Below are 23610 nucleotides of genomic sequence, written 5' to 3' on the forward strand. Positions count from 1 at the left end.
ACGAATGAAAACAAGACGGATCGTTATTCGTTATTCGTTTATCGCTCGATTTGTTTTATCGCTCTTCGCTTTATGAAAGCGAAGTTTTTTATTGGAGTAGAGTCCACTCCAAGATAACACCAACGCTTCGCTTTGTTCCTACTCTACCGATGCAGCGATACAAATGCATCCCCGAGATCGTACCCAATACTAATTATTATACGTATTTATTATGTAATTATATATGTAATTATTATACGTATATACGTATAATATATACGTATATATTATATATATATATATATATATATATATATATGTACGCTTTTGCCAGACTGATTTGAACCTCGGTAAGGACTCGGTGATAAGAGTTTGAAGGTCGACTATTACCGCGACTTCCGCCTGCAACGTCGGAGATCTCGTCGACCGATACACTGGTATTTGCATGCGCGCATCGTCGAAAATGGTTCGTGGAAAAGGTGGTGTTCCTTCAAAAATGTAAAATGCTCGATTTGTTCGAGATTTCACTCCCTGTTTCTCTACTCTGGGCTCGTGAAAAAAAGAGGAAAAAAGGGAAGAGAAACGACGCGTTTCACTCGTTCGACGCGAATCAATTCTGACCAACGTTGCCCTATATACCGTATCTGCCATTAACTGATATTGCAACGCGACGGTGAGCTCGCGTGCAGATAAAACCGCGACAATTAGCATACGTGAGGTCAGTCGATGGATTATTCGACGAGAAAGAGGCGCGATGGAACGTCACACCTGCAGTGTCTTGGACGCCTCGTTGAGGCGATATGCACCAAATAGAGCCTTCCTTTCGTATTCCACGAATAAAATACCCGGTAAATCTATTTATTTATCCATTCGTTGCTGCGATTTCGTGAATTATTATTTTCGTAACAAATTAAGTAGCTTAAAGGAAATACAAGATTAATTACATTTCTTTTTGTTCCAAGATTTGTGAAAAACAATTTTTTCGCCATTTAGAAGAATACAACGATACGGAAAAATTTGCATCACTTAGCTTATTTACAATGAAATGAATGTGAAGCTATGTATCCGATATTCGCGTGCATTCACTTTACGCTCACGTTATTATTATTTCCTATATTAAGACGCACGCGTGGGATAATAAATTGTGAAAAAAATGCGAATGTTTTGTGTCATATCATCCAACATTTCTTATCTCTAACACTTTTGATCGGTGTAAATATATTAACGAGACGATATAACCTGTATATTACACGATATTACTCCTAATGACAACTTTACTTTCAGACAATTGGATTCGACGAGTGATAAATCATACATACTTCGCTCCAATTAAATTCTGTGACGTTCAGCAACGTTTCTTTTCAAGGTGGGATCGCCTTGGCCGAAGATTAATGAACCTGTGCCTACTTTTGAAGCGGGGCTTTGTCAAGGCCGGCACGAAAGGTGTTCCATTCCATTCAGCGAATGGAATGGGCGCGTAAACGGCTCTCTAAATCGAGATTAGGGCGTGTTCAAAGGCGAGGCGGCTGCTTTTCATTACGCCTTTCGTACTTTTGCCGATCCCTGACATACAACAGAATCCAAGTAACGAATTTCGCGCGCTCCCCAGATAAATCTTATTTTATTATTATCTTATCTTCCCTCTCTTCTCCCTCTTTCGCGTTTCCAGGCAATTTTCCAATCCTCGAGAAGGACAGAGTCCTGGACCGTTGTCCAAAAGGGGGTGGGGAAAAGATCGGCCAATTATTGTTGAAAGATCGGCCAATAAAGACGAAACGAAACAGCTCTTTATGGAAATATAAGAAAGAAAATTTTCTTTTCAGATCAGATACCAACATTATCTTTCTCTTGTTCCAGATACCAGATCTGCGAAACATCCTCTTCGATGACCTTGAACTTTACCGATCTAAGAACAAAAATCTATAAGAAATTGCGTGGTATTTTGGAAAGGAAGAGTTCGTTACGCGAGAGTCGAGTGAATTTATTATAAAAAGAGAGAAGGAGAGAGAAATAATAATTTGTTAATTAACGCGCTGCGTTATGATGATTATAAAAGTTTCATTTTGAAATTGGATTAAAATTAAAAAATATATATATATATATATATATATATACATTTATGATCTTCTTTTTATAGCAAAAGCACTCAAGTTTATTAACATATAACACTGCGAGTTAATCTCGTTAAGAAAGTTGATATATGGACGAATTAAATCATTCTCAAGAGAATCCGGCGGAGGCGTGCAGGCGTTTACGTTTAGAAATGCAAATTGACCGATTCGATCAATTTGTAACATTAAACGATTCATCCTCTGTGCAATTATTTTTATATCCGACAAGGATTAAGCGGGTTGTGTTCGCTGTTGCGAAAGGGAAACTCGATAAAAATACTACGAAACTCGTGACAATTAGGTATTCCGGGGATTCTCGATGATTTCTTCGCTTTCTATGACGCAATTGGATACATTCACGCTTGACATTGTTATGTGGCAACAGATACGGATGGCTTGCACGCAAAAACCGTTAAATTTGTGTGACCAATCATTGTGCACGTCCGACTGAATGTTAAGAAAGAATGCTGAACAAATAAGGGGGTAAATGCAACGACTTGTCAATCAGGGTCGTAATACGGTAGCATACAGAAAGATCGTTGCATACAAATCGTATTTATTCAAATAGCGCGGAAATGTTTCGTTGAACGAGTCGGTGAAGTTTGCTGATAATCTACTGGAAAGGATTTATTTACAACAAAATATTACGAAAAGAGAATATTTTTGCATAAATAGTTATTCAAATTTTTAATGTAATTATATTAAGATGTGAATACGAAATTCATAGTTCTTTTATTTCAAGAATTTTTATTCGTAAAGATTCGAAGGATCGAATCAAAATTGAGGTTAGGTCGAAAGAAAAGATTACGAAAAGAGAATATTTTTGCATAAACAGTTATTCAAATTTTTAATGTAATTATATTAAGATGTGAATAGGAAGCTCATAGTTCTTTTATTTCAAGAATTTTTATTCGTAAAGATTCGAAGGATCGAATCAAAATTGAGGTTAGGTCGAAAGAAAATATTACAAAAAGGGAATATTTTTGCAGAAATAGTTATTCAAATTTTTAATGTAATTATATTAAGATGTGAATACGAAATTCATAGTTCTTTTATTTCAAGAATTTTTATTCGTAAAAATTCGAATCAAAGTTGAGATTAGATCGAAACGAATATTATGGAAGGAGTCAAAAACATTTTTACAGAAACAATTCATCAAAATTTTTAATATAATTACATTAAGACATCATTGAATGCACTTATAGTTTTTTATTTTACGAATTTTTATATTCATTCGTAAAAATTCGAATCAAAATTGAGGTTAGGTCGAAACGAAATATCACGTGAAAAACATTTTTATAAAAACAATTCATCAAAATTTTTAATGTAATTACATTGAATAGACTTATAGTTTTTTATTTTTTATATTTTTTTATTATTATTTTTATATTATATTTTATTTTAATATTTATTTTTGTTTCTTATCTTACGAATTTTTATATTCATTCGTAAAAATTCGAAGGATCCAATCAAAGTTGAGGTTAACTCGAAACGAAATATTACGAAAGGAGTCAAAAACATTTTTATAAAAACAATTCATCAAAATTTTTAATGTAATTACATCAAGACATCATCGAACGGACTTACAGTTTTTTATTTTACGAATTTTTATTCGTAAAGATTCGAAGGATCGAAGTTGAGGTTAGATCGAAAGATTCGACGAAATAACTACGCTTCATTAACACATGCAGTAACTCTTAGAGTGATTTTTTAAAATTTTTCTTTACTCTTATTCAATCATCCGAAAGAAAGAAATAATGGAGCGCGATTCAAAGGATTTCCCTTCAATGTGACCGCAAGTACGCAACTAGGAACGTTCTGCATCGGCTGTTCTACGCGGAAGTCTCGGTGGCGACTTATGTTTCCGTTTTCTAACTGGAAAATATGAACTCACTCGTTCCGAGTATCGAAGACAATGGATACTGACAAAAGAACGAACATCGATTACTCGATCGAGTATAGAAAGTAAAATTACTTACCTTCTATACCAACAATTTGATTTACGATTCGATGAATTTTAGCACGAGACATTTAAGAAGATATTGTGTAACTAACGTATCGATATTACGAGAAACACACATTCCTCTTCTTCCTTCTGGATTCTTTCGTAATATGTATCAATATTAGAAAAACTTGCTTTGAATTTCCTTCATTAATCCACGAAGGACAACGGTTCTACTCTCGGTTTAATTATCGTTGGTGAGAACACAATGTTGGTGGATAACAAGAGATAAATTGACGTCTTTTGCCGTAACGAAACAATATCTATAAATACATTAATACTAATATTTTATCGTCGAACGAAAAAGATAATAACAAAGAAAACAAACGCATCGAGTTTTTTATTATTTAAAAAATTATCTTGTGAATTTAATATCAATTTTTTAACGTATCGTAATATCATTTTTACTAACGCAATAATTAACAACAATTGTTGCAAATGATATGGTAAAAAGAAAACGATATGCGGATAAACAGTGGATAGATCATTATCGAAGTAAGTATATCCGTTGTAACGTTTGCTGAGGAAAGTCGTTTATCATAGAGCAGATCTGATCTTCATCTTCTTTTATCAACAACTACAATTAAATAGAAATTACTTAACTAATAATAATTAATATAAATAGATTAATTAATTTTATATTTAATTTAACCACTAACTTTTTTTCCAATAATTTTCAAACAAATTATTTAAATTTTACTAAAATATAATTACAAATGCACGTTTTTATCCAGCTATTAAAATTTTTGATACTCTCGTCATCCGACAATTTCCAACAATCTCGAACAATTGGAAATTGGAACATCGCTACGATATTACATATATCGTGAGTATAATTTAAATAAACACGCATAATTACGCATTTTCGCCTCGTATCGTGGTTGTGCCTCGGCACACGGCCGAAGAATTAAAACAACGATGTTACCTGGAGATCGTCGTTCGTTTTAACCGTGATATCCCTACTCTGGTAACATCTAGCAGAGTACCAGAAGTACAGACGCAGTTAGATACCTACCAGTTGGTTTCTACACACGAGAGCCTCGACAGTTGTCGCTCGGCAACTCTTGCGTTCGCTTTGAACAGTCGGCTGTCAGTCGAAATCCTCGTCCAATCGTTGAAAATCTCACAGAAAACTTTCTTCGGCCGGATTGACACCATCTTCAGGGTGAGTTTATTCGATTCGTTGCTCGGTTTTCATTTCGCCCCACTCGATCTCGTGTTCGAAAATATTTATCCTTTTTTTATTATTATTTTTTTTTTCTCGATGTATGATGAAAAGTGGTCGATGGATTTTTGTAAGAAGGAAGAAAAGAAAAACTCGCTTCGTTTGTTTATTTATTGTTTACAATAGTAAATTTTTTTTTTCAAACGGCTCAGTGTTAAGGAGGCGTTATTTTGACAGAAATAATACGGTTCACTTTACCGGTGATGCGATGAAAATTGTGAACACTGCTTGGAAGCGGCTTGGAAAGAGTTATTGCGGAATAACTGTCAAAGGCACAATAAATAATACAGATATACAGCATGGTACAGTCATTTTGATAAATGCCGAAGCGATATTTCTATTTTTACTCGACGTTGTACGCATTCGTGGTTAATTAATGTTATTATTAGCTTTGCCGAGGTAACAAGTTTTATTATAAAGAAGAAGAAAACAAAATAATAATAATAATAATAATAAAAGAAAGAATTCCAGCTTTTTTTAAAATATGCTCACTTGCTCGCGGAATAACTGTAAGTAAGCGAGGCTCTACGATTCTATTATGCACGGTTTATATGTATAGATACATACACGTTTGCGTATAAAAATTACGAGGCAACTGTTTAAGATACATGCAATTAAGATATAGAAAAAAAAGATTTAAATTTTAAATAAAATTATTTGTAAACAATAAACTTGCTATTTTCAGTGAGAAACTAACGATACATTTCGAACGAATTCGAAATATTGATTAAAACTATCGAAACTACAGATAAAATAAAGTTTCGGGAAGAAGAAGAAAAACAAACTATATTTTTCAGAATGATTTCTGCCTATAATAAAACTATACTATATATCTTCCACAAATAACAATGATCGGGGGGGGAAAAAAGCTAAATTTCAAAAATAAACGAGGCAACGCGAAACGGCAATATAATAGCGCGTTTAATAGCACGTTATCGCCGATTAAAGAAAAACAGGGTAAAGAAGAAAGAGATGAGTAGTGGAGATAAGGAGAGATATCGCGCACCTGCGCACTACACCTTATAAGGGTAACGATCATCGTGGATCAGACGACGAGACGCGAGACGATGAATCGAAGACTTATGTACGAGCGGAGATTTATGCGAAATCGATCGAACGACTCGGTCGGTAAAAAGGTAAACGCGTGTAACGGAATGTAAAAAAAAAAAAATGACGCAATTGAGATTTTTGGTCAAAAGAAAAATTAATTTAACTCCTCCACTACGGTTAAACGGATATCCAGGATGGGATGCAAAGCGATATCGTCGAACAAATATTGTAATAAAAGTCAGGGAAAGATACACGTAATTTTAACGAGGTTGCACGGATCCAAGGTAAATGATTCTGTTTGCAGTGGCCACTGAATTCCGAGAACGAAGTAGGAAAAGTGGACGGCGATCACGGGTTTTTAATTGCCTCGTGAAAGTGGATGGAAAAATGCTTAATGAATCGAAATTATGCGCAGCGTAAGTGGGTCGTGGAAAATCGGCGATAACGACATCGTTACATTTTATTTTAACATGATTAAGCGCGGTGAGAATATTATATTATTTCAATTTTCTCAGATTTAAAAAAACGAGACTCACCCGGTTTCATCATCATCGTACGCGAAAATTTCGAATATCGAGAATAAAATTAAATCGCGTCGCGAAGGAATTTTTGGAACCGGCGATTTGAAACGATATCGCTTTTTAATAATGACATCGGATGCCAGTTTTTACGATCGATAATTTATTTGCTCGAATTTAATTTAATTCCCCTTAATATTGCTTCCTTAATAATCAAAATTGAAACGAATTCGAGCAATCTATGTGAAATCCTCGCCTGGAAATGTTTCATTGATGATCAAATGTTGTACGATCAATGCATTTCTACACACCGACTCTTAACGCGACGCTCGAGATAAAATGCAACGTTTCAAACTTTTATCGCAGAAACGTACTTATATATATATTCCACTGAAATCCTCGTATATAATAAATCATCGGTGGTAAAGGTTCGTTAACATACTTGACGGGGAAAAAATTTTTCCTTTATCTTCGTCTGAGCGACAAGGCGAAATTAAAATACCGTAACACGTTTCGCACGTTCGAGCGGTGTCATTATCACGAGAGAAAGATCAGAGAAGGAAAAAGGTAGCTGGAAACGATTAACAACGGGCACGTGACACGCGTCGCGGACCGTTGGAAATTGCGAGAATGGCGTCGGTCTCGGTCTTTCTCGGTTTGAACAAGGATGATCTCACCCGGATTAAATTCATCATTGAATCAAACGAGACGTCGCGTTCTTTCGTTAACGCTATCGTAAACTCGTACACAAACTCGTATCTTGCCTCGTTTCAGGGAAACAAAGAGTATTTTTATCGGCCGAGAACGAACGAAAATTTGTATCCTTATCTCTCCCCCTATCTATATAATATTTTATTACTCGCGTCTCACTCGTTGCGATTACGCGAAGACGAGAGGGTCGAGCGAGTATTTTATTAGAAAATGGATCGTAACGAACGCGTTCATCGTCGAAGGTAGGACGAAAATTAATAAAAGGGATCGTGGAAGATGGAACCGACCTAGATCCGGCGCTCGACGCTAAGATATTCGAGTCGAATACGCAAGGCTCGAAACTCGCGAGGCGTGGGTGACGATTAACCGCGTCGAGGAGGATATTTTACAAGTAATGATTAAATAATTCGATCGGGATACTCCGTCGAGGATATGACGATCTGCATGCGTAATGCAAACCTGGACGCGTCTCTCGGTTAACCTAACCAGTTTCGTTACTCGAACCGTAATTTGTTGCGGCGCAAACGACACACATGCGTTACATACGTTGCACGTGGCCGCGTCCTCGATCTAAATCTATGACGCGAATCGACGGAACTGCTAAACGATCGACCGGCTTCATTTTCGAACTGGTTAATGAACGATGGATCATCGTATTAATTCTATCGAATTCAAATTGTTCCTCTCATCGAGAGAACGAGTAAACTTGAATTGGATAAAAATATTAGAACGACTACGGTAAAATTTTCTGTTGCGAGATGATTAATCCACGAATCGAAACTTGTCAACTCACCTCGAGCAATTTTCCTGTACTTTCTTTGATAACGGGATTATTAAACCGTTCTTTAATGACGTTGAGCAAAAAGTTCGAGTTGTCCTTCGGAATCTTTTCCTTCGCCAAGTATCGTTCAAGGACCGTTGATTGAACAAACGGGAGACGCCATGGAATTGAATGCGAAAAAAACTAGACGTTGCTTCTTACGGCTGAAACGATCTACGACTGACCCCTGTATATATATATATATGAATAGAAACAAGCGTTTCAACTTCTATATACGTGGCCTTCGAAAGTCACGATTAATGGAAAGCGCACGTTTTACAGATGGCAAATTTGAAACAGGCTCTGGGCGCGAGTGAACTTACCGATAAAAAGGCCGGCCTTTACCGCGCGCTAGTTGCGGAATTTCTTGGCACTTTGTTATTGAATTTCTTCGGTTGTGGATCCGTCATCACGGGGAACGTCGTGGCAATAAGCTTAGCGTTCGGTCTGGCCGTGGCCACAGCGATTCAAGGAGTGGGACACGTTTCCGGTGGTCATGTTAATCCTGCTGTCACATTCGGTTTAATGGTTATTGGCAAGGTAAGGAATAGGTTATTATTCCTTTTTATATATATTTGATTTATTATAATTATGATTTAACGTTCTTCGTACCTTGTTACGGAACTAGTGAAACGTGCAATTATTTGATTGGACGCTAAAGTTATAGTGATTGCCAATGATATGATCTATCGATATATTATACATTCTTCTGCTTCTGGAATACAATTTAGTCATTTATTCACAAGAAAATCAGCATAACACACGAGCACGAATAATACATATTCATAGAACGGTGCGATAATAATATAAAAAGAAGATAATGAAAAATTCTTATATAATAAAGCAACGACTTATAAAATTTATAAAAATCTACTCATATTGTTTTCCAGGTGCCAGTTATTAGAGGCTTATTGTATGTAATACTTCAATGCATAGGTGCAATAGCGGGATCTGGTATATTAAGAGCATTATCTCCTGAAAGGATGGAACATGCTCTAGGCGTAGTATCTCTCTCACCAGGCGTTACCCCTGTCCAAGGTTTCGGTATAGAATTTTTCCTTGCCTTCGTGTTGGTACTGGTCGTGTGCGGTGCATGTGACGCGGCAAAGCCGGACAGCAAGGGAATAGCTCCTCTTATAATTGGACTTTCAGTTTCCGTTGGCCATATTATCGGCGTAAGATATAAATTTAATATACTTTTTCTATCTTGCAATTTTATCATATACTCTACTGATTATGTGATATATGATCTTAAAGATAGAATGCCGTTTCATTTTTACAGAATTTTTTGAAAAAGAACTCGCATTTGTATATTATGTTATTTATATTAGTTAAAAAGGAGATATGTTGAACGAGTTGTATCATTTTTAATAGGTGCCAAGAACTGGTGCAGGTATGAATCCAGCCAGATCATTTGGCAGCGCTGTTGTAATGGGTTCATTCGCCGATCACTGGTTATATTGGATCGGACCAATCCTTGGTGGAATGGCAGCTGGATTGATCTATGCGTTTGTAATCGGTCCTGCGAAAGAACCTGAAAATTCCAATACAGCGTATACCGTTGCCGCAACAGATGAGAAGGAGGTATAGTAAATGTAAAGACTCATTTTTTTTTAAATTATTCGGCAATCAAATTGTTCTTTTTCTTTTTTTATATATTATTATTCGTTGATCAAAAAAAATACGATATATTTTATTTCATAAAAATTTAGAAAAAACTCCGTTCTAAAACTATTATTAGAGATAATTATACAATATATCGTTGAATATGCAAGCACATAGATAATAACTGTTTTTTTTTTTTTTTTTTTAATTTTCAAACATCTTTGCCCTACAGAAGTTCGAGTACATAGACAGTGGACGCGGTGGACTTTAAAAAACATCGACGCAAATAAAGAATTCGAAGACGGAAATATGATTTCTTTCTTTTTTTTTTTTTACATCATATGATAAATTTCATATGAAATCGAAAATATTCGAAGTATTATTTTTACAGCTACAGAGCCTTACCAGTAAGAAGAAAGACAATCCTGCTTGATGTTCTAACTACTGCTAACCATCGCATTTCCAACTGTTTCGATCATTATCTATGTAATGATTTATATGCCTAAAATAAGTGAGTTTTATGTTATTTAATCGTCGCGTCTTTATTGAGCAAAACTATTTAAATATTTTCCAACGAAGAAAGTAATATTGACATAATTATATACAAAATAATTATATATCTGATGACATCATTGAATGTACAGATATATATATATATATATATATATATCGTTTATATAAATATATATATTTACTTTACCTGTAATTTCAAGTTGTTCCTTTATATCGGATTTGAGTAATGATTATTGCAAACCAAAGATCGATTCTGCCGAACAAAAATTTTATATAGTGTCGACATCTTCCGTCATTTCCAAGATATAACCTATTTATTGTTACAAACTACTCGCAAAATATTTATGAACTATCGGTAAATGATTAAAATGAAAACTCTTGTCATTTCAAATGATACAATTAATTAAATGTAATTTTTTTATATTGTATTAAAATATTTACTATGTTTTGATATAAAAAATCGTATAAAATCGTAACAAATGCCAATCGATTAATCTATATTAATTTACGATATTTTATATTTATTCGATATTATATTTTAAGTTATAATTATACAATTATTGTAACGTATAATCAGAATATAACATGCAATATTTAATTTATAAATTCTAATGATAATGTATTTTCATTATTTAATCAATATTTATACATTCTTATTATCAATAACCATTCAATGTCATTCGCTCCTACATTTTATATTTAAAAATTCAAAATTTATATTGTTTTTTTTTATAGATTGTATATTAAAATACAATTAAAATAATATATGTAATCATGTAATAAAATGTAATAGCAAAATATACAGCTAAGTTTATATATGTGCTATAATCTAAAATTGTAACAAATAAAACATAAATGTTTTGTACGAAAGTATTGTGACGTGTTATTTGTATTAAATATGCGGTAAAGGTATTTCCGAAAAAGAATCAACACTAAATTTTACATTTACACATCATACTTTGTATTTGATACATAGTTTCAAATGTTTATAGAATATCAGACAATCTATGTACCGTATTCGTTCTAGTCTGATAGAATTAGCATATTATGATTAAATAGTAATATTTAATTAAGTTTAATTCATCAAAATATCTTTTGTGTTCCCAATAGAGGAATCAATTCTATGTACCAGTAATAAGAAAATGTAACATAGCATTGAACAAAAAAATTTTATCAATAAATGAAGCAAAGAAGGTTCGAAATAAAGTATTGCGCCCGGCATATATATATATACAAATTCCTTACGTTTGATATTTGGATGCACAAATACTAGACAATAAGTCAAATATCTAAAATGAGTTCTTAAATTTACAATTTCTTTCACACTTGATTTTTAATATGCCTATAATATACTCTCGCTCGAATGAAGATAACAAATTTTTTGTTATAGATACAAAACGTTAATAAATTTTATATTAATTTATGTATGAAAGGAATATAATTACTAGGCACTAACTTATTGTGCTTTACTACTATCATTAATAATTAACATTGTAAACATAATGCTTCAATCATCACACAGGAAAAAAGTAAAGAGAAGGAAGTTTTATATGTAAGATAATAATATATATAAACTATTCTAAAATTTGATTATGAATGACAAATTTAACAAAATTCTAGAACGATGAAAATGTTTATATATGTTTGTCTAAATTGTATAGACATTAAGTTTTGAATTTATAAAATTATGATTTAAAATATAATATTGATCAAATTAGAATTTATAAAATTTTAAGTCAGAGCGTATTTTATTATTCCTAATAAAAAATTTAACCTTCCATTTGTTGAAGTTTATCCTCAAGACTATCTTGACTATCATTAGTATCGTTTAAATTGATTGTATGATTTTCATGATCAAGTTCTATTACAGAATCACCTAACTCACTTTTTTGTACCTCTAATACATTGTCTGATGGTTCAAAAATATCTGTGGATTCTGAAAGATCTTGTTCATCTATAGTTAAATTTGAATTTTGTTCGGGTTGTTCCATAATTTGTTCTTCGGATTCTATTTTAACATCAGATACTTGGGAATCCGATACATCCATAGAAACTGAATTATCTAATTTTATATCCATTTCTTGATCTTGGGAGTCGGTTTTAATAGATTCTTCCTTTATTAAATAATCTTCTGAGTTCGAAGGTCCAGCTTTTGCTTTATCATCATTATTTTTTTGAGAAGATTCTCCAAGAGAAGAAATTTGAGTGAGATTACTTAGAATTGATTCTTGCATTTTAACAACAGAATCGGATGAATCTAATATGTTACATAATTCTCGACTCATTTCTTCCACTTCCGATGATTCTCCCGTTTTTACAACAATGATTTTCTTATTTCCATAGACTTTAGAACTGGTTATTAATGGTTTACCTTCTTTTCTAATAGTAGCACTTGTTGCTGTTGTCGTTGTTATTGGCGTTGTAGCTATTGCTGTCGTTATAGAAACCGCTTTTGGTATTATGGAAACATCTTTTGGTATATTTTCTACTTGTACTTCAATTTTATTTTTTTCTTTCTCTTTTTCTATTTCCACATCAGATTTAATATCTTCTATTTTTATTGTTGTTGGAGTTGTTACAGAAGTCGTTGAAGTCGTTATAGAAGTTGATATAGGAGTTGTTACAGAAACCATTGTCACATCATTGTCATTATATTCTTGTTCTTCGTCATACATACTTTGTTTCTTCTTTACGAATACTCTTTTCAATGGTAATTGTTGCTCATCATCAGATTCATCATGACGTTCCGGTGACATTTCCTCAATAGGTTCATACTCTTGCTGTTTACGAGCTTCTAATTCTTCTATTTTTAAGCGTTGTTGCTCTACTCTTTTTTCCAATTGTTCTAATTTTTCCTTAGTTTCTTGATCTCCTACGGTTATTGTAGGTTTTTGTGCCGTAGATGTAGACGTTTTTGTCACCGAAGCTGATGCATTTATGGATTGAGATGTTTTTAATTCAAACTTCGGAGATTCGTTCAATACAGAATCGTTATTCTTTATCGAAGTAGACTGTCGTGATTCCGAGGACGATTGTAATACAGCTTGAACCAAACTTTGATGCTTATCAAGTGGTTTTTTCACAACAACTCTTTTCACAACATTACCAGTTGGAAGTTTGGCCAATTCTGCTGGATCGATTATTGTACCATCAGGATTCATGATTATCTCTCGGGTAGTATCTCCTTGACGAATAATTCTACGAACGATAACTCTTTTTGTTACTTTATGTCCTGTACTAAGAGTTTGAGATGTACCATCCTCGTCTTTTATCGTGGACGTACTAGTTTCAGTATTACCGCTGGGTTTTCTTACAACAATTCTCTTTATTACTTTAACAGTATTTACAGCTTTCGGTGTTCCAGTGACTAATACGGGAGTTTCAGGTTTTTCATCTTTCAAAGAAACTTGATTTTGTGAACTACTTTGTCCTTGTTGCGATCTAGATTGATTTGTAGATATAGATGATTCTTTATTTTGTTCCTGAACATTTTGATGCTTCAGCGGTATTTTATGTTCTTTAAATACAGATGCAACAATTTTTTGTACTTGTGCTTCTGTTTCATCTACACGGGAAGACTTTGAGGATTCCTCAGTTTGTTTAGATTGTAAAGGTTTTGTATTAGATTGTGATTGATTACCCGAGGGACTTTGTTTTATTTTGGTATCTTGTACTTCTCTACGTTGAATAGGCATCAAAGTTTTAATTGTCTTTTTAATCATATTTCCATCTTTGTTTCTTACATATACAACTTGTTCTTTTTGGTTTTCTTCTTTTTCTGTCGTCTCTGGTTCTTCTTCACTTTCCGATGGTTTATTTGGTTTTGGAAGTTTTTTCACAATATATGCTGGCGGTTCATAATCATCATCTCCATCCGAGTATTGTTCTTCCTCTTCATCCTCGTCGGAATCCAATTCAAGTTTGGTTTTATTATCAGGTTGTAATCCATCTGGTCCCATTTTTTCACCTGCTTCAATATGTTGCTTTATATGTGTAACATAATCTGCTCTGTTTCTACATGATTCTTGACAAACATCGCATGTTAAACCCATACCTGTGCGTTTTGTGTGCGTTAATTGATGTACTTCCAAACTCTCTTTACGTTTGAACGCTTTACCGCAATCTTCACAAACATGACGTTTTTCTACAGAATGAGTTCGCATATGTCTTGTTAAGTGATGGGATAAAAGGAATGAACGTGGGCATAATTTACATAAGTATGGTCGATGTCCAGCATGAGTTGTTAAATGACGAGCTAACTTGGTACTTGTACGGAATGCTTCCTTACAATATTCGCAAACGAAAGTCTTATCTTCGTTATGCAGTACTTCATGACGTTCCAAACCTTGTTTGTACGTAAAACGTTTATTGCAAATATTACATTGGAACGGTTTTTCCTTTTTATGTACAGAATCCTCATGTTTCTCTAATTCTTCTGTTGTAAAGAATTCACGATCGCAATGTTGACAACCATAGCGCAATTCATCTCTATGAACTTTTTCATGACGTTGCAATAAATTTGCTCTTGAAAATTGTTTGTTACAAATTGGACAAGAGAATGGTTTCTCTTCCGAATGAGTAGTCATATGCTTTCCAAGATCATATTTAGAAAAGAACATGCGGTCACATACTGTGCATTTATAATTACGATCACGATGAGCTCTTTGAATGTGTAAAGCAAGAGCTTGTCGCAAAGGAAACGTACGATCGCATTGGTCACACGCATGTACTCTTATCTCACCTGGTTCTAATTTTTGCTCCTCTTTAGCACTATTCGTATCCTGATCTCCTTCGCTACCGGCATCTTGTTCTTCTTCATAAAAATCATGTTGATCTTCTTTGTCTCTTTGATTTTCCACTTGTCTGTCTCTTTCTCTTTCTCTTTCCCTTTCCCTTTCTCTGTCACGTTCTCTATCTCTTTCACGTTCCCTTTCCCTTTCCCTATCCCTTTCCCTCTCCCTATCCCTTTCCCTGTCTCTTTCTCTATCCCTTTCTCTATCTCTTTCCCGTGTTTCTCTTCTTTCTCTATCACCATTATCAACTCGAGGTTTCTTATTTCCTTCACTTTGAGGTCTTTGTTCCGAAGGTCGTTTATTATTCATATCAGGAGGATCATTTGGAATTGGTGGGAATGGTCTTGGCAAGACACCAGATAATGGATAAGCTCGTAATGCTTCATCTGCCTTTTTACATTGAAGTTTAAATTTATAAGATCTATCAAGATTCCAGCGACACATATTACAAATCATTTGTGGCATTCCATCAGCTGCGTACACCTTAAACATAAAATATTAAAATATTATAAACTATAATTACGTTAAAACTATATATATATATATAGATAAAATATAAAGCATGCAACATATAAGATTATATATATATTTTTAGCAAATATAATGTAGATTATGATCACGAGTTATGGTTGAAATTTATTTTACAAAATATAAATAATTAAAAATAATAAGATTTAATAATAATAAAATTTAATATAGAGTTATAAATTTTATAAATATTTTCGCGCCAAAATTTATTGTCCTAAATAATAATTGTAAGGAGTAAAAGATTTATAGCATAAAACAAGAAATATTATTTTTTATAAAATATTTATTTATTTATGCATATATATATATATATATATGCATATATATATGTATATATTATATATATATAAATATCGATAATAGAAAACATATTAAACAAAAAAAATGTGATAGATTTCGCGTTTTACCATCACAGTGTTAAAAACAAAATTATCGATGACATATGATTTAATTTTATCAATCATACGAATAAAAAAGTTATTGTTTTAAATTTGAATTTTTTTCAATCATATATCATTTATTATATATAGGATATATATTGATCGTATCAACGAATTAAGATTTTTTTTACGATTGAATTACAATAAGAAGAGATTGAATATGTTGCTCAATCGGCAAATATGACATCTGTGTTATCCAAATCAAATTTTATTCGATGAAAGATATCGATAATAAGAGATAGTTAAACAAAGATCAATATTTTTAATACATAAAAAAAAAAAAAAAAAAAAAAGATGGATTAAACACAACGAGTAATAAAAATATTTAAAAGTATGAGAGAATATGGTACAAAAGATAGGCAGGAAATACATCAGTGGCAGTCGATGCCGTTTTAGAGGAGAATAATTACCTCGATGGCGACGCAAGACATGATTTGGAGGGTAAGTGGTACTTGAAACGGTTTGCTATGATCCCGTTCATAAATGAAGCAAAGTGGTTCTGATTCGGTCAAACAAAATCGGCAGACTCGCCTAGAGCGAAGTGGTGCCGGCCTATTCTCCATTCCGGCCTGTTTTCTTGACTACCAGACACCCACAAAGTACACACTCACGCGTCCCCAACGTCGATCTTCTCTTCGACTCTTCTTGAACGTTGTATATTTGAATATTAATCCGCCGTAAGGAATAATCGCGACAAGAACACTTAATTTGATCGGAATATTTCACTCATTAATCAAAACTCCAAAAAACGACGCCGAGCGTCGGTAAGCGTCCCGTCACGAACGACGAACGAGTGGGACGATGTACACACCGCTATGGCGCTATTATGGCGATCCGAAAACTTGCTTTCTCTGCGTGGCGTCTACCTAGTTTTCAGACTCGAATAGCTTTCGGCCTTTGCACATCAGCGCCACCATCTTTTTCTTTCTTTCGTCGACACTCGAAACATTCGGTAGATAAAGTAGAGCATTTCTCTTCATTCAATTAGTATACTGTCGGTATTTCAATTATTACGTAGAAAACGTAATTACAATAACTTTTTGCAATAGGAAAAAAATATGTTTAAATATTTGCAATAATAATAAATTTATATAATAACGAACGAATTAATTTTTCATCGGTGAATCGAATCGAATCAAATATTCGTAAATTTCACATTTGATCGTTATACGAATAATTAATTTAGCAAAGTTTATTTTATCTTTTTACATAATTTATTTAAAATATTAAAACGAGATTAATATTAAAACGTAACATACTAACGAAATATTGTATTCTGGTACGACAAATAATTATTTATACACAAAAATATATTTCATTCGGGGTAAAATCGAATCGTTATACGTTACTGTTGAGAAATCCGTTACGATATCTCGATACAGTTTTGGTATTAAACACGCGTATGTTGGTTATATCATATTTTTATATATATATAAAAAAATATATATTTTTCTTTTAACCAATCTATCCCCAATATAATATTTATATTTATAATGAATTATTTTAACATATTTCGATGGTTTAACAAACGAAGACGTCGTGCTAATGCTAATCTCGAATCATTGCGCCGTGATATAGAAACAGACATTCACCTCCAACCGTTGGAAGATTTGTTACAAAGATTAGAAACCGATGCGACGCATGGCCTTTCCATGAACGTTGCACGCGCTCGTTTAACCGAAACTGGCCCAAATACACTGACGCCACCGAAAAAACCTTCCAGCTTGTTAAAATTCTTACGTCTGTGTTTCGGAGGATTTTCTTCGTTGATATGGGTATAATAAATATCCCGTGGGGGAAAAAAAAAGTATCCCGAGATAAAATATTTCTTCGCCATTCTCGCCATTCTCTCGTAATAGATAATGGCACGATAGGTGGTGGGATTACATTATAATAATTCTAATAAAAGGTTTATCGATTTATCCTTTAGGTAGGCGTTATATTATGCTTGTGCAATTATCTTTTGGAACATAGTACTTACGGTGAAGCGTCGAACGAGCATTTGGGGCTCAGTATCGTGCTTGTCATATTAATTTTAGTCACGGCGATGTTCAGCCATTACCAGGAGTCGAAGAGTAATAAAATCATAGAATCGTTTCAACAGATGTTACCGCAAAAGACCAAGGTTCTGAGGGACGGGCAAAAAAAGGAAGTGTTCGTAGCCGAATTAGTCGTGGGGGACATTGTCCTTTTGGAAACCGGTGAACGAGTACCCGCTGACATTAGGATCTTGGAATGTCAAGGTAAATCCGTATCGCTGCAGTTGCGACCGTAACTTTCTTATTTCTCGGCGAAAAAAGTCCTCGCCTTTCTCTTTCCTCCACGCTCCAGAGATACACATACATATCGTAAAGCGTCCTCGTCGTAACTTTGTCGTTGTAAAATTACACACTTATTCACTAGTATATCTTCAATCACTGGTATAATACACGAAATAATGCACGAAAAATAATTTGTTTAATCATTGATATTAATTCTCCTTCGTTTTCTTTTTCCTTTTTTTTTAACTAACGATCCGATCAACCCAAAAAAAGAATACATGTAATATAATATGTTGTGATCTTAAGGTCTTAAAGTGGACCATGCTTCGATTACCGGAGAATCGATTCCGCTTTTAAGAACGGCCAACATTGTTCCAACAAGTGACGTGTTACAAGCTAAGAATATGGTTTTCTTCACAACAGACATAGTGGAAGGTATCTAAACGCGTACACGCGAGGAATACCCGTTGTGTTTTTCTTAAAAGTTTCGTTAATGTCGCGCGACAGGGAGCGGAAAAGGAGTGATTGTTGCCCGCGGTGATCACACCGTGATGGGTAGGATCGCTAAGCTAACCTCTAAATTGGCGCCAAGGCAGACGCCGCTCTCGCGCGAGCTCCAACGATTTATGAAATTAATATCGTGCTGGGCAATATTCCTCGGGATGTTGTTCTTCACTTTGTCCACCACTATGGGATACACTTGGATCAATTCAATCACGTTCCTGCTCGGCATCATTGTTGCCAACGTGCCGGAGGGATTGATAGCCACTATGACCGTTAGCCTCACGCTGACGGCGAACAAAATGGCGAGCAAAGATTGTATGGTGAAACATCTCGAGGCTATCGAAACCCTGGGATGCACCGCTGTTATTTGCAGCGACAAAACGGGGACCCTCACTCAAAATAAAATGACCGTAAGCGTATCTTCATTGAATCCCTCGTTGCAAGGGAATTCTATTTAATACCCGCGTTTTTTTTTTCTTCCAATTTTAGTACAAATTTTCTCCGTTCACGGTATACTATATACGATATATATTTTTTTTCTTCTTTTACTCGCTTCCCTTTTTCCTCCCTAATTCAAATAAATAAATTTCTTTATTCCTTATTTAAAAAATTCTATTTAATAGCTGTATTTGTTATGTATATATATTTTCTTTAAACATAATCTTTGCATACAAAGTAATAAAGAAACTATTAACGTTTAACTTCTTCCATTTTTTTCCCTAATTCAAATAAATAAATTTCTTCATTTCGATATACGATATTTATATATTTTTTCTTTTTTTACTGACTTCCATTTTTATTCCTAATTCAAATAAATAAATTTTTTTATTCCTTATTTAAGGGATTCTATTTAATAGCATTTTTTTCCAATTTTTATATAAATTTTCTTCCTTTGTTGTATATATATATATATTTTCTTTTCAAACATAATCTTTGCATACAAAGTAATAAAAAAAATAACATTTAACTTTTTACTTCCATTTTTTTCCCTAATTCAAATAAATAAATTTCTTCGTTCGTAGTATCGAAAGTTTCGATATACGATATTTATATATTTTTTTTTCTTTTACTCGCTTCCATTTTTTTCCTAATTCAAATAAATAAATTTTTTTATTTCTTATTTAAAAGATTCTATTTAATAGCTGTATTTGCTATATATATATATATATATTTTTTTTTCTTCTTTTACTCGCTTCCATTTTTTTTCAAATTCAAATAAATAAATTCTTTTATTCTTCATTTAAAAAACTCTATTTATTATATCTATTAATAGCTGTATTTGCTGTATATATATATATATTTTTTTTTTCTTTTACTCACTTCCATTTTTTTCAAATAAATTCAAATATTTAAATAAATTCCTTTATTCCTCAATTAAAAAATTCTATTTAATAGCTGTATTTACTGTATATATATATTTTCTTCAAACATAATCTTTGCATACAAAGTAATAAAGAAATTAACGATAATAAATTATTAACGTTTAACTTTTTACTTCCATTTTTTTTCAAATTCAAATAAATAAATTCCTTTATTCCTCAATTAAAAAATTCTATTTAATAGCTGTATTTACTGTATATATATATTTTTTTTTTCTTCTTTTACTCGCTTCCATTTTTTTTCAAATAAATTCAAATAAATAAATTCCTTTATCATTAAAAAATTTATTTAAAAATTCTATTTAATAGCTGTATTTGCTCTATATATATATATATTTTTCTTTTACTCGCTTCCATTTTTCTTCCCTAATTCAAATAAATAAATTTCTTTATTCCTCATTTAAAAAATTCTATTTAGCTGTATTCGTTGTGTATATATATTTTCTTCAAACATAATCTTTGCATACAAAGTAATAAAGAAATTATTAACGTTTCTAATTCAAATAAATAAATTTCTTTATTCCTCAATTAAAAAATTCTATTTAATAGCTGTATTTGCTCTATATATATATATATTTTCTTCAAACATAATCTTTGCATACAAGAAGTAACAAAGAAGCTAACTAATTTCTTCAAACAAATTTCGATATACATATTTCTCTTAAAAATATCACAGGCAAGCTTTATCTCTCCGCCAACCCGAAATCAACCCAATTTTTTCTCTGCAAGGTCCGGCACATGTGGTACAGCGGGCAATTGAGGGAGGTGATGATCTCGGACACGTGGAGGAAATACATTCACGACGTTGGCTTCAATAAATTGGCCAGGGTCGCGAGCCTGTGCAACCGGGCCGAGTGGGAGCCTTTGCCCGAGGGTATCCCGAAACCGCCTTTAGCCAAGAGGAAGATCTTGGGCGACGCCTCGGACGCGGCCCTCTTGAAGTGCATGGAGGTGCTGGTGAAGGGTGGCGCGGAATCGTTCAGGAGAGTGTGCAAAAAGGTGCCCCCCCGTCTCTCTCCCCCGAAAACTTAAATCCCTCCTCTCCCTTCACACCCCTCGTGCAGATGTTCGAGATACCGTTCAACTCGACCGACAAGTTCCAAGCCAACGTTTATCTGTGCGGGAAGAGGCACGTTGTTTTCCTGAAGGGGGCCCCGGAAAGGGTGCTGGAACGGTGCTCCACGGTCGCGTTCGACAACGAAACGAGGAAGCTCGACGACGAGGTCAAGCAGGCGTACACCGAGTCGTGCTACGTGCTGGCCAACAACGGGGAGCGGGTCCTCGGTTTCGCGGACCTCGACCTCCCCGTCTCCGCGTTCCCCCCCGGCTTCGTGTTCAACGAGGACCCCCTCAACTTCCCCCTCAACAACTTGAGACTGGTGATCATTCTCCCCCCTCGGGCGTACAAACAAACCTGCTATTTTATCGAGGTCAGAATGCACGAATAAATGAATCTAAAATCGGTGGCAGATCGGTTTGATATCGATGATGGACCCGCCGAGGCCGACCGTGCCCGACGCCGTGTACAAGTGTCGTTGCGCGGGGATCAAGGTGATCATGGTGACGGGCGACCATCCGGACACGGCGCGGGCGATCGCCAAATACGTGGGCATAATAACGGACGACTTGCTGCACAACGAGAACGAGGGCAAGGGGCACTCGATCGTTGTGACCGGCATGGAGCTGAGGGATCTCGAGCCCGAGGAGCTGGACCGCATAATAAGAAGGTATCCGGAGATAGTTTTCGCGAGGACGTCCCCCGTTCAGAAGCTTCAGATCGTGGAGAGTTGTCAAAGGCTTCATCTGATCACAGCTGTGACCGGGGACGGCGTGAACGACGCGCCCGCGTTGAAGAAGGCCGACATCGGCATCGCCATGGGGATCGCCGGTATATCTGCCCCCCCCAATCGCTGGTCAGATCGGAATTATAATGTTTCTCATACCGTCGAATGAATCATGTTCGAAGGGTCGGACGTGAGTAAAGAAGTCGCGGACTTAATTCTATTGAACGATGACTTTGCGTCTATAGTGACTGGGATCGAAGAGGGGAGAAGGCTGTTCGACAACCTGAAGTCGAGCATCGGGTACACGTTGGCCAGCAACGTCCCGGAGATACTCCCCTTCCTGGCGTTCATCCTCCTCGGTATACCGTTGCCAGTGGGCGTGATATGCATACTGTGCATCGATCTCGGCACCGACATGTGGCCGGCCATCTCGCTCGCCTACGAGAAGTCCGAGTCGGACATCATGCTCAGGTGACGTAGATGTAAGCAGGGGGGCGATCGACGACGACTGGTCGACGTGTCGCGGTTGCAGGAAGCCCAGGATACCGCTCAAGGATCACCTGGTCAGCCGGTCCCTGCTGTTCATGAGCTACGGCCAGATCGGTATAATAGAGGCCTGCGCGGGCTTCTTCACTTACTTCGTCGTGATGGCCGAGCACGGTTTCCTCCCTTACACCTTGTTGAACCTGAGATCCTCGTGGGATTGCATAGTCGTGAACGACTTGCAGGACAGTTTCGGCCAGGAGTGGACGTACGAGCAACGAAAGATACTCGAGTACACCTGCCACACCGCTTTCTTCGTCAGCATAGTGATCGTCCAGGTGGCCGACGTGGTGATCTGCAAGACCAGGCGCAACTCCCTCTTCCGCCAGGGAATGAACAACTGGGTGCTCAACTTTGGAATAATTTTCGAGCTGGTCGTCGCGTGCGTCGTCTGCTACGCCCCCTACATGGACGTCATCCTCCGCACCTATCCCCTCCTCGCCGAATGGTGGCTGCCAGGGATACCGTACGCGTTGATCATTTTCACTTACGACGAGTTGAGGAAACTTTGGGTCAGGAAGAACCCCGAGGGATGGTGGGACCGCGAGACTTGTTACTAAAAATTAATAAATATATATACGTATATATATATTTTCCATTCTACCGAATATTCCAAAACTACTCGCGAACACGTATATAATCCCGATATAAATAATCCAGCTTTCCAATCCCGACGAAAGATTACCGATCGTTGAAGAGGAAGAAAGAAGAAAGGCTCGTCGAAACACTGAGAGGAAAGAGAGAGAAATACACGAAATCTTGTTGTGTGTTTATATATATATATATATATATACATATATATATAAACACACACATATTATATACATATCGACGGAGATCGACG

General features: G+C 35.1%; 4 protein-coding genes across 10 annotated transcripts; 3 read left to right on the forward strand and 1 right to left on the reverse strand.

Moving 5' to 3' along the window:
- Positions 1-252: 252 nt before the first annotated feature.
- Positions 253-2091, forward strand: LOC108001078 (uncharacterized). 6 transcript variants are annotated; one of them, XR_009829244.1, is made up of 4 exons: positions 260-827; positions 942-1191; positions 1264-1563; positions 1649-2091. XR_009829244.1 is itself a non-coding variant. In XM_017061917.3 (3 exons), exons 1-3 carry the CDS (start codon positions 734-736, stop codon positions 1967-1969), a joined length of 309 nt encoding a protein of 102 aa, XP_016917406.2. In that variant the 5' UTR covers positions 277-733; the 3' UTR covers positions 1970-2091. The 6 variants fall into 6 exon arrangements, 1 of the variants encoding a protein (XP_016917406.2); XR_009829243.1 differs by having other exon boundaries at positions 256-827; positions 1264-2091; XR_009829245.1 differs by having other exon boundaries at positions 258-1191; positions 1264-1345; positions 1837-2091.
- Positions 2092-4998: 2907 nt separating this feature from the next.
- On the forward strand, positions 4999-11404 carry LOC108001076 (aquaporin AQPAn.G). Of its 2 annotated transcripts, none has more exons than XM_017061912.3 (5): positions 4999-5257; positions 8699-8956; positions 9307-9591; positions 9791-10000; positions 10254-11404. In XM_017061912.3, exons 2-5 carry the CDS (start codon positions 8699-8701, stop codon positions 10290-10292), a joined length of 792 nt encoding a protein of 263 aa, XP_016917401.1. In that variant the 5' UTR covers positions 4999-5257; the 3' UTR covers positions 10293-11404. The 2 variants fall into 2 exon arrangements, with proteins under 2 accessions (XP_016917401.1, XP_016917400.1); XM_017061911.3 differs by having other exon boundaries at positions 5015-5257; positions 10413-11404.
- LOC108001074 (uncharacterized) lies at positions 10335-17206 on the reverse strand. The gene is made up of 2 exons (XM_017061910.3): positions 16706-17206; positions 10335-15810 (listed from the first exon to the last, which is right to left on the reverse strand). The coding sequence occupies exons 1-2, from the start codon at positions 16856-16858 to the stop codon at positions 12304-12306; spliced, it is 3660 nt and encodes a 1219-aa protein (XP_016917399.1). The 5' UTR covers positions 16859-17206; the 3' UTR covers positions 10335-12303.
- A 582-nt stretch (positions 17207-17788) lies between these two features.
- LOC108001106 (sodium/potassium-transporting ATPase subunit alpha-like) lies at positions 17789-23574 on the forward strand. The gene is made up of 9 exons (XM_062072177.1): positions 17789-18070; positions 18226-18538; positions 18863-18991; positions 19049-19470; positions 21169-21438; positions 21504-21818; positions 21910-22327; positions 22406-22694; positions 22756-23574. Exons 1-9 carry the CDS (start codon positions 17789-17791, stop codon positions 23324-23326), a joined length of 3009 nt encoding a protein of 1002 aa, XP_061928161.1. The 3' UTR covers positions 23327-23574.
- Positions 23575-23610: the final 36 nt, after the last annotated feature.

The sequence above is a fragment of the Apis cerana genome, linkage group LG3 (assembly GCF_029169275.1).
Source record: "Apis cerana isolate GH-2021 linkage group LG3, AcerK_1.0, whole genome shotgun sequence".
Classification (NCBI taxonomy): Eukaryota; Metazoa; Arthropoda; class Insecta; order Hymenoptera; family Apidae; genus Apis; species Apis cerana.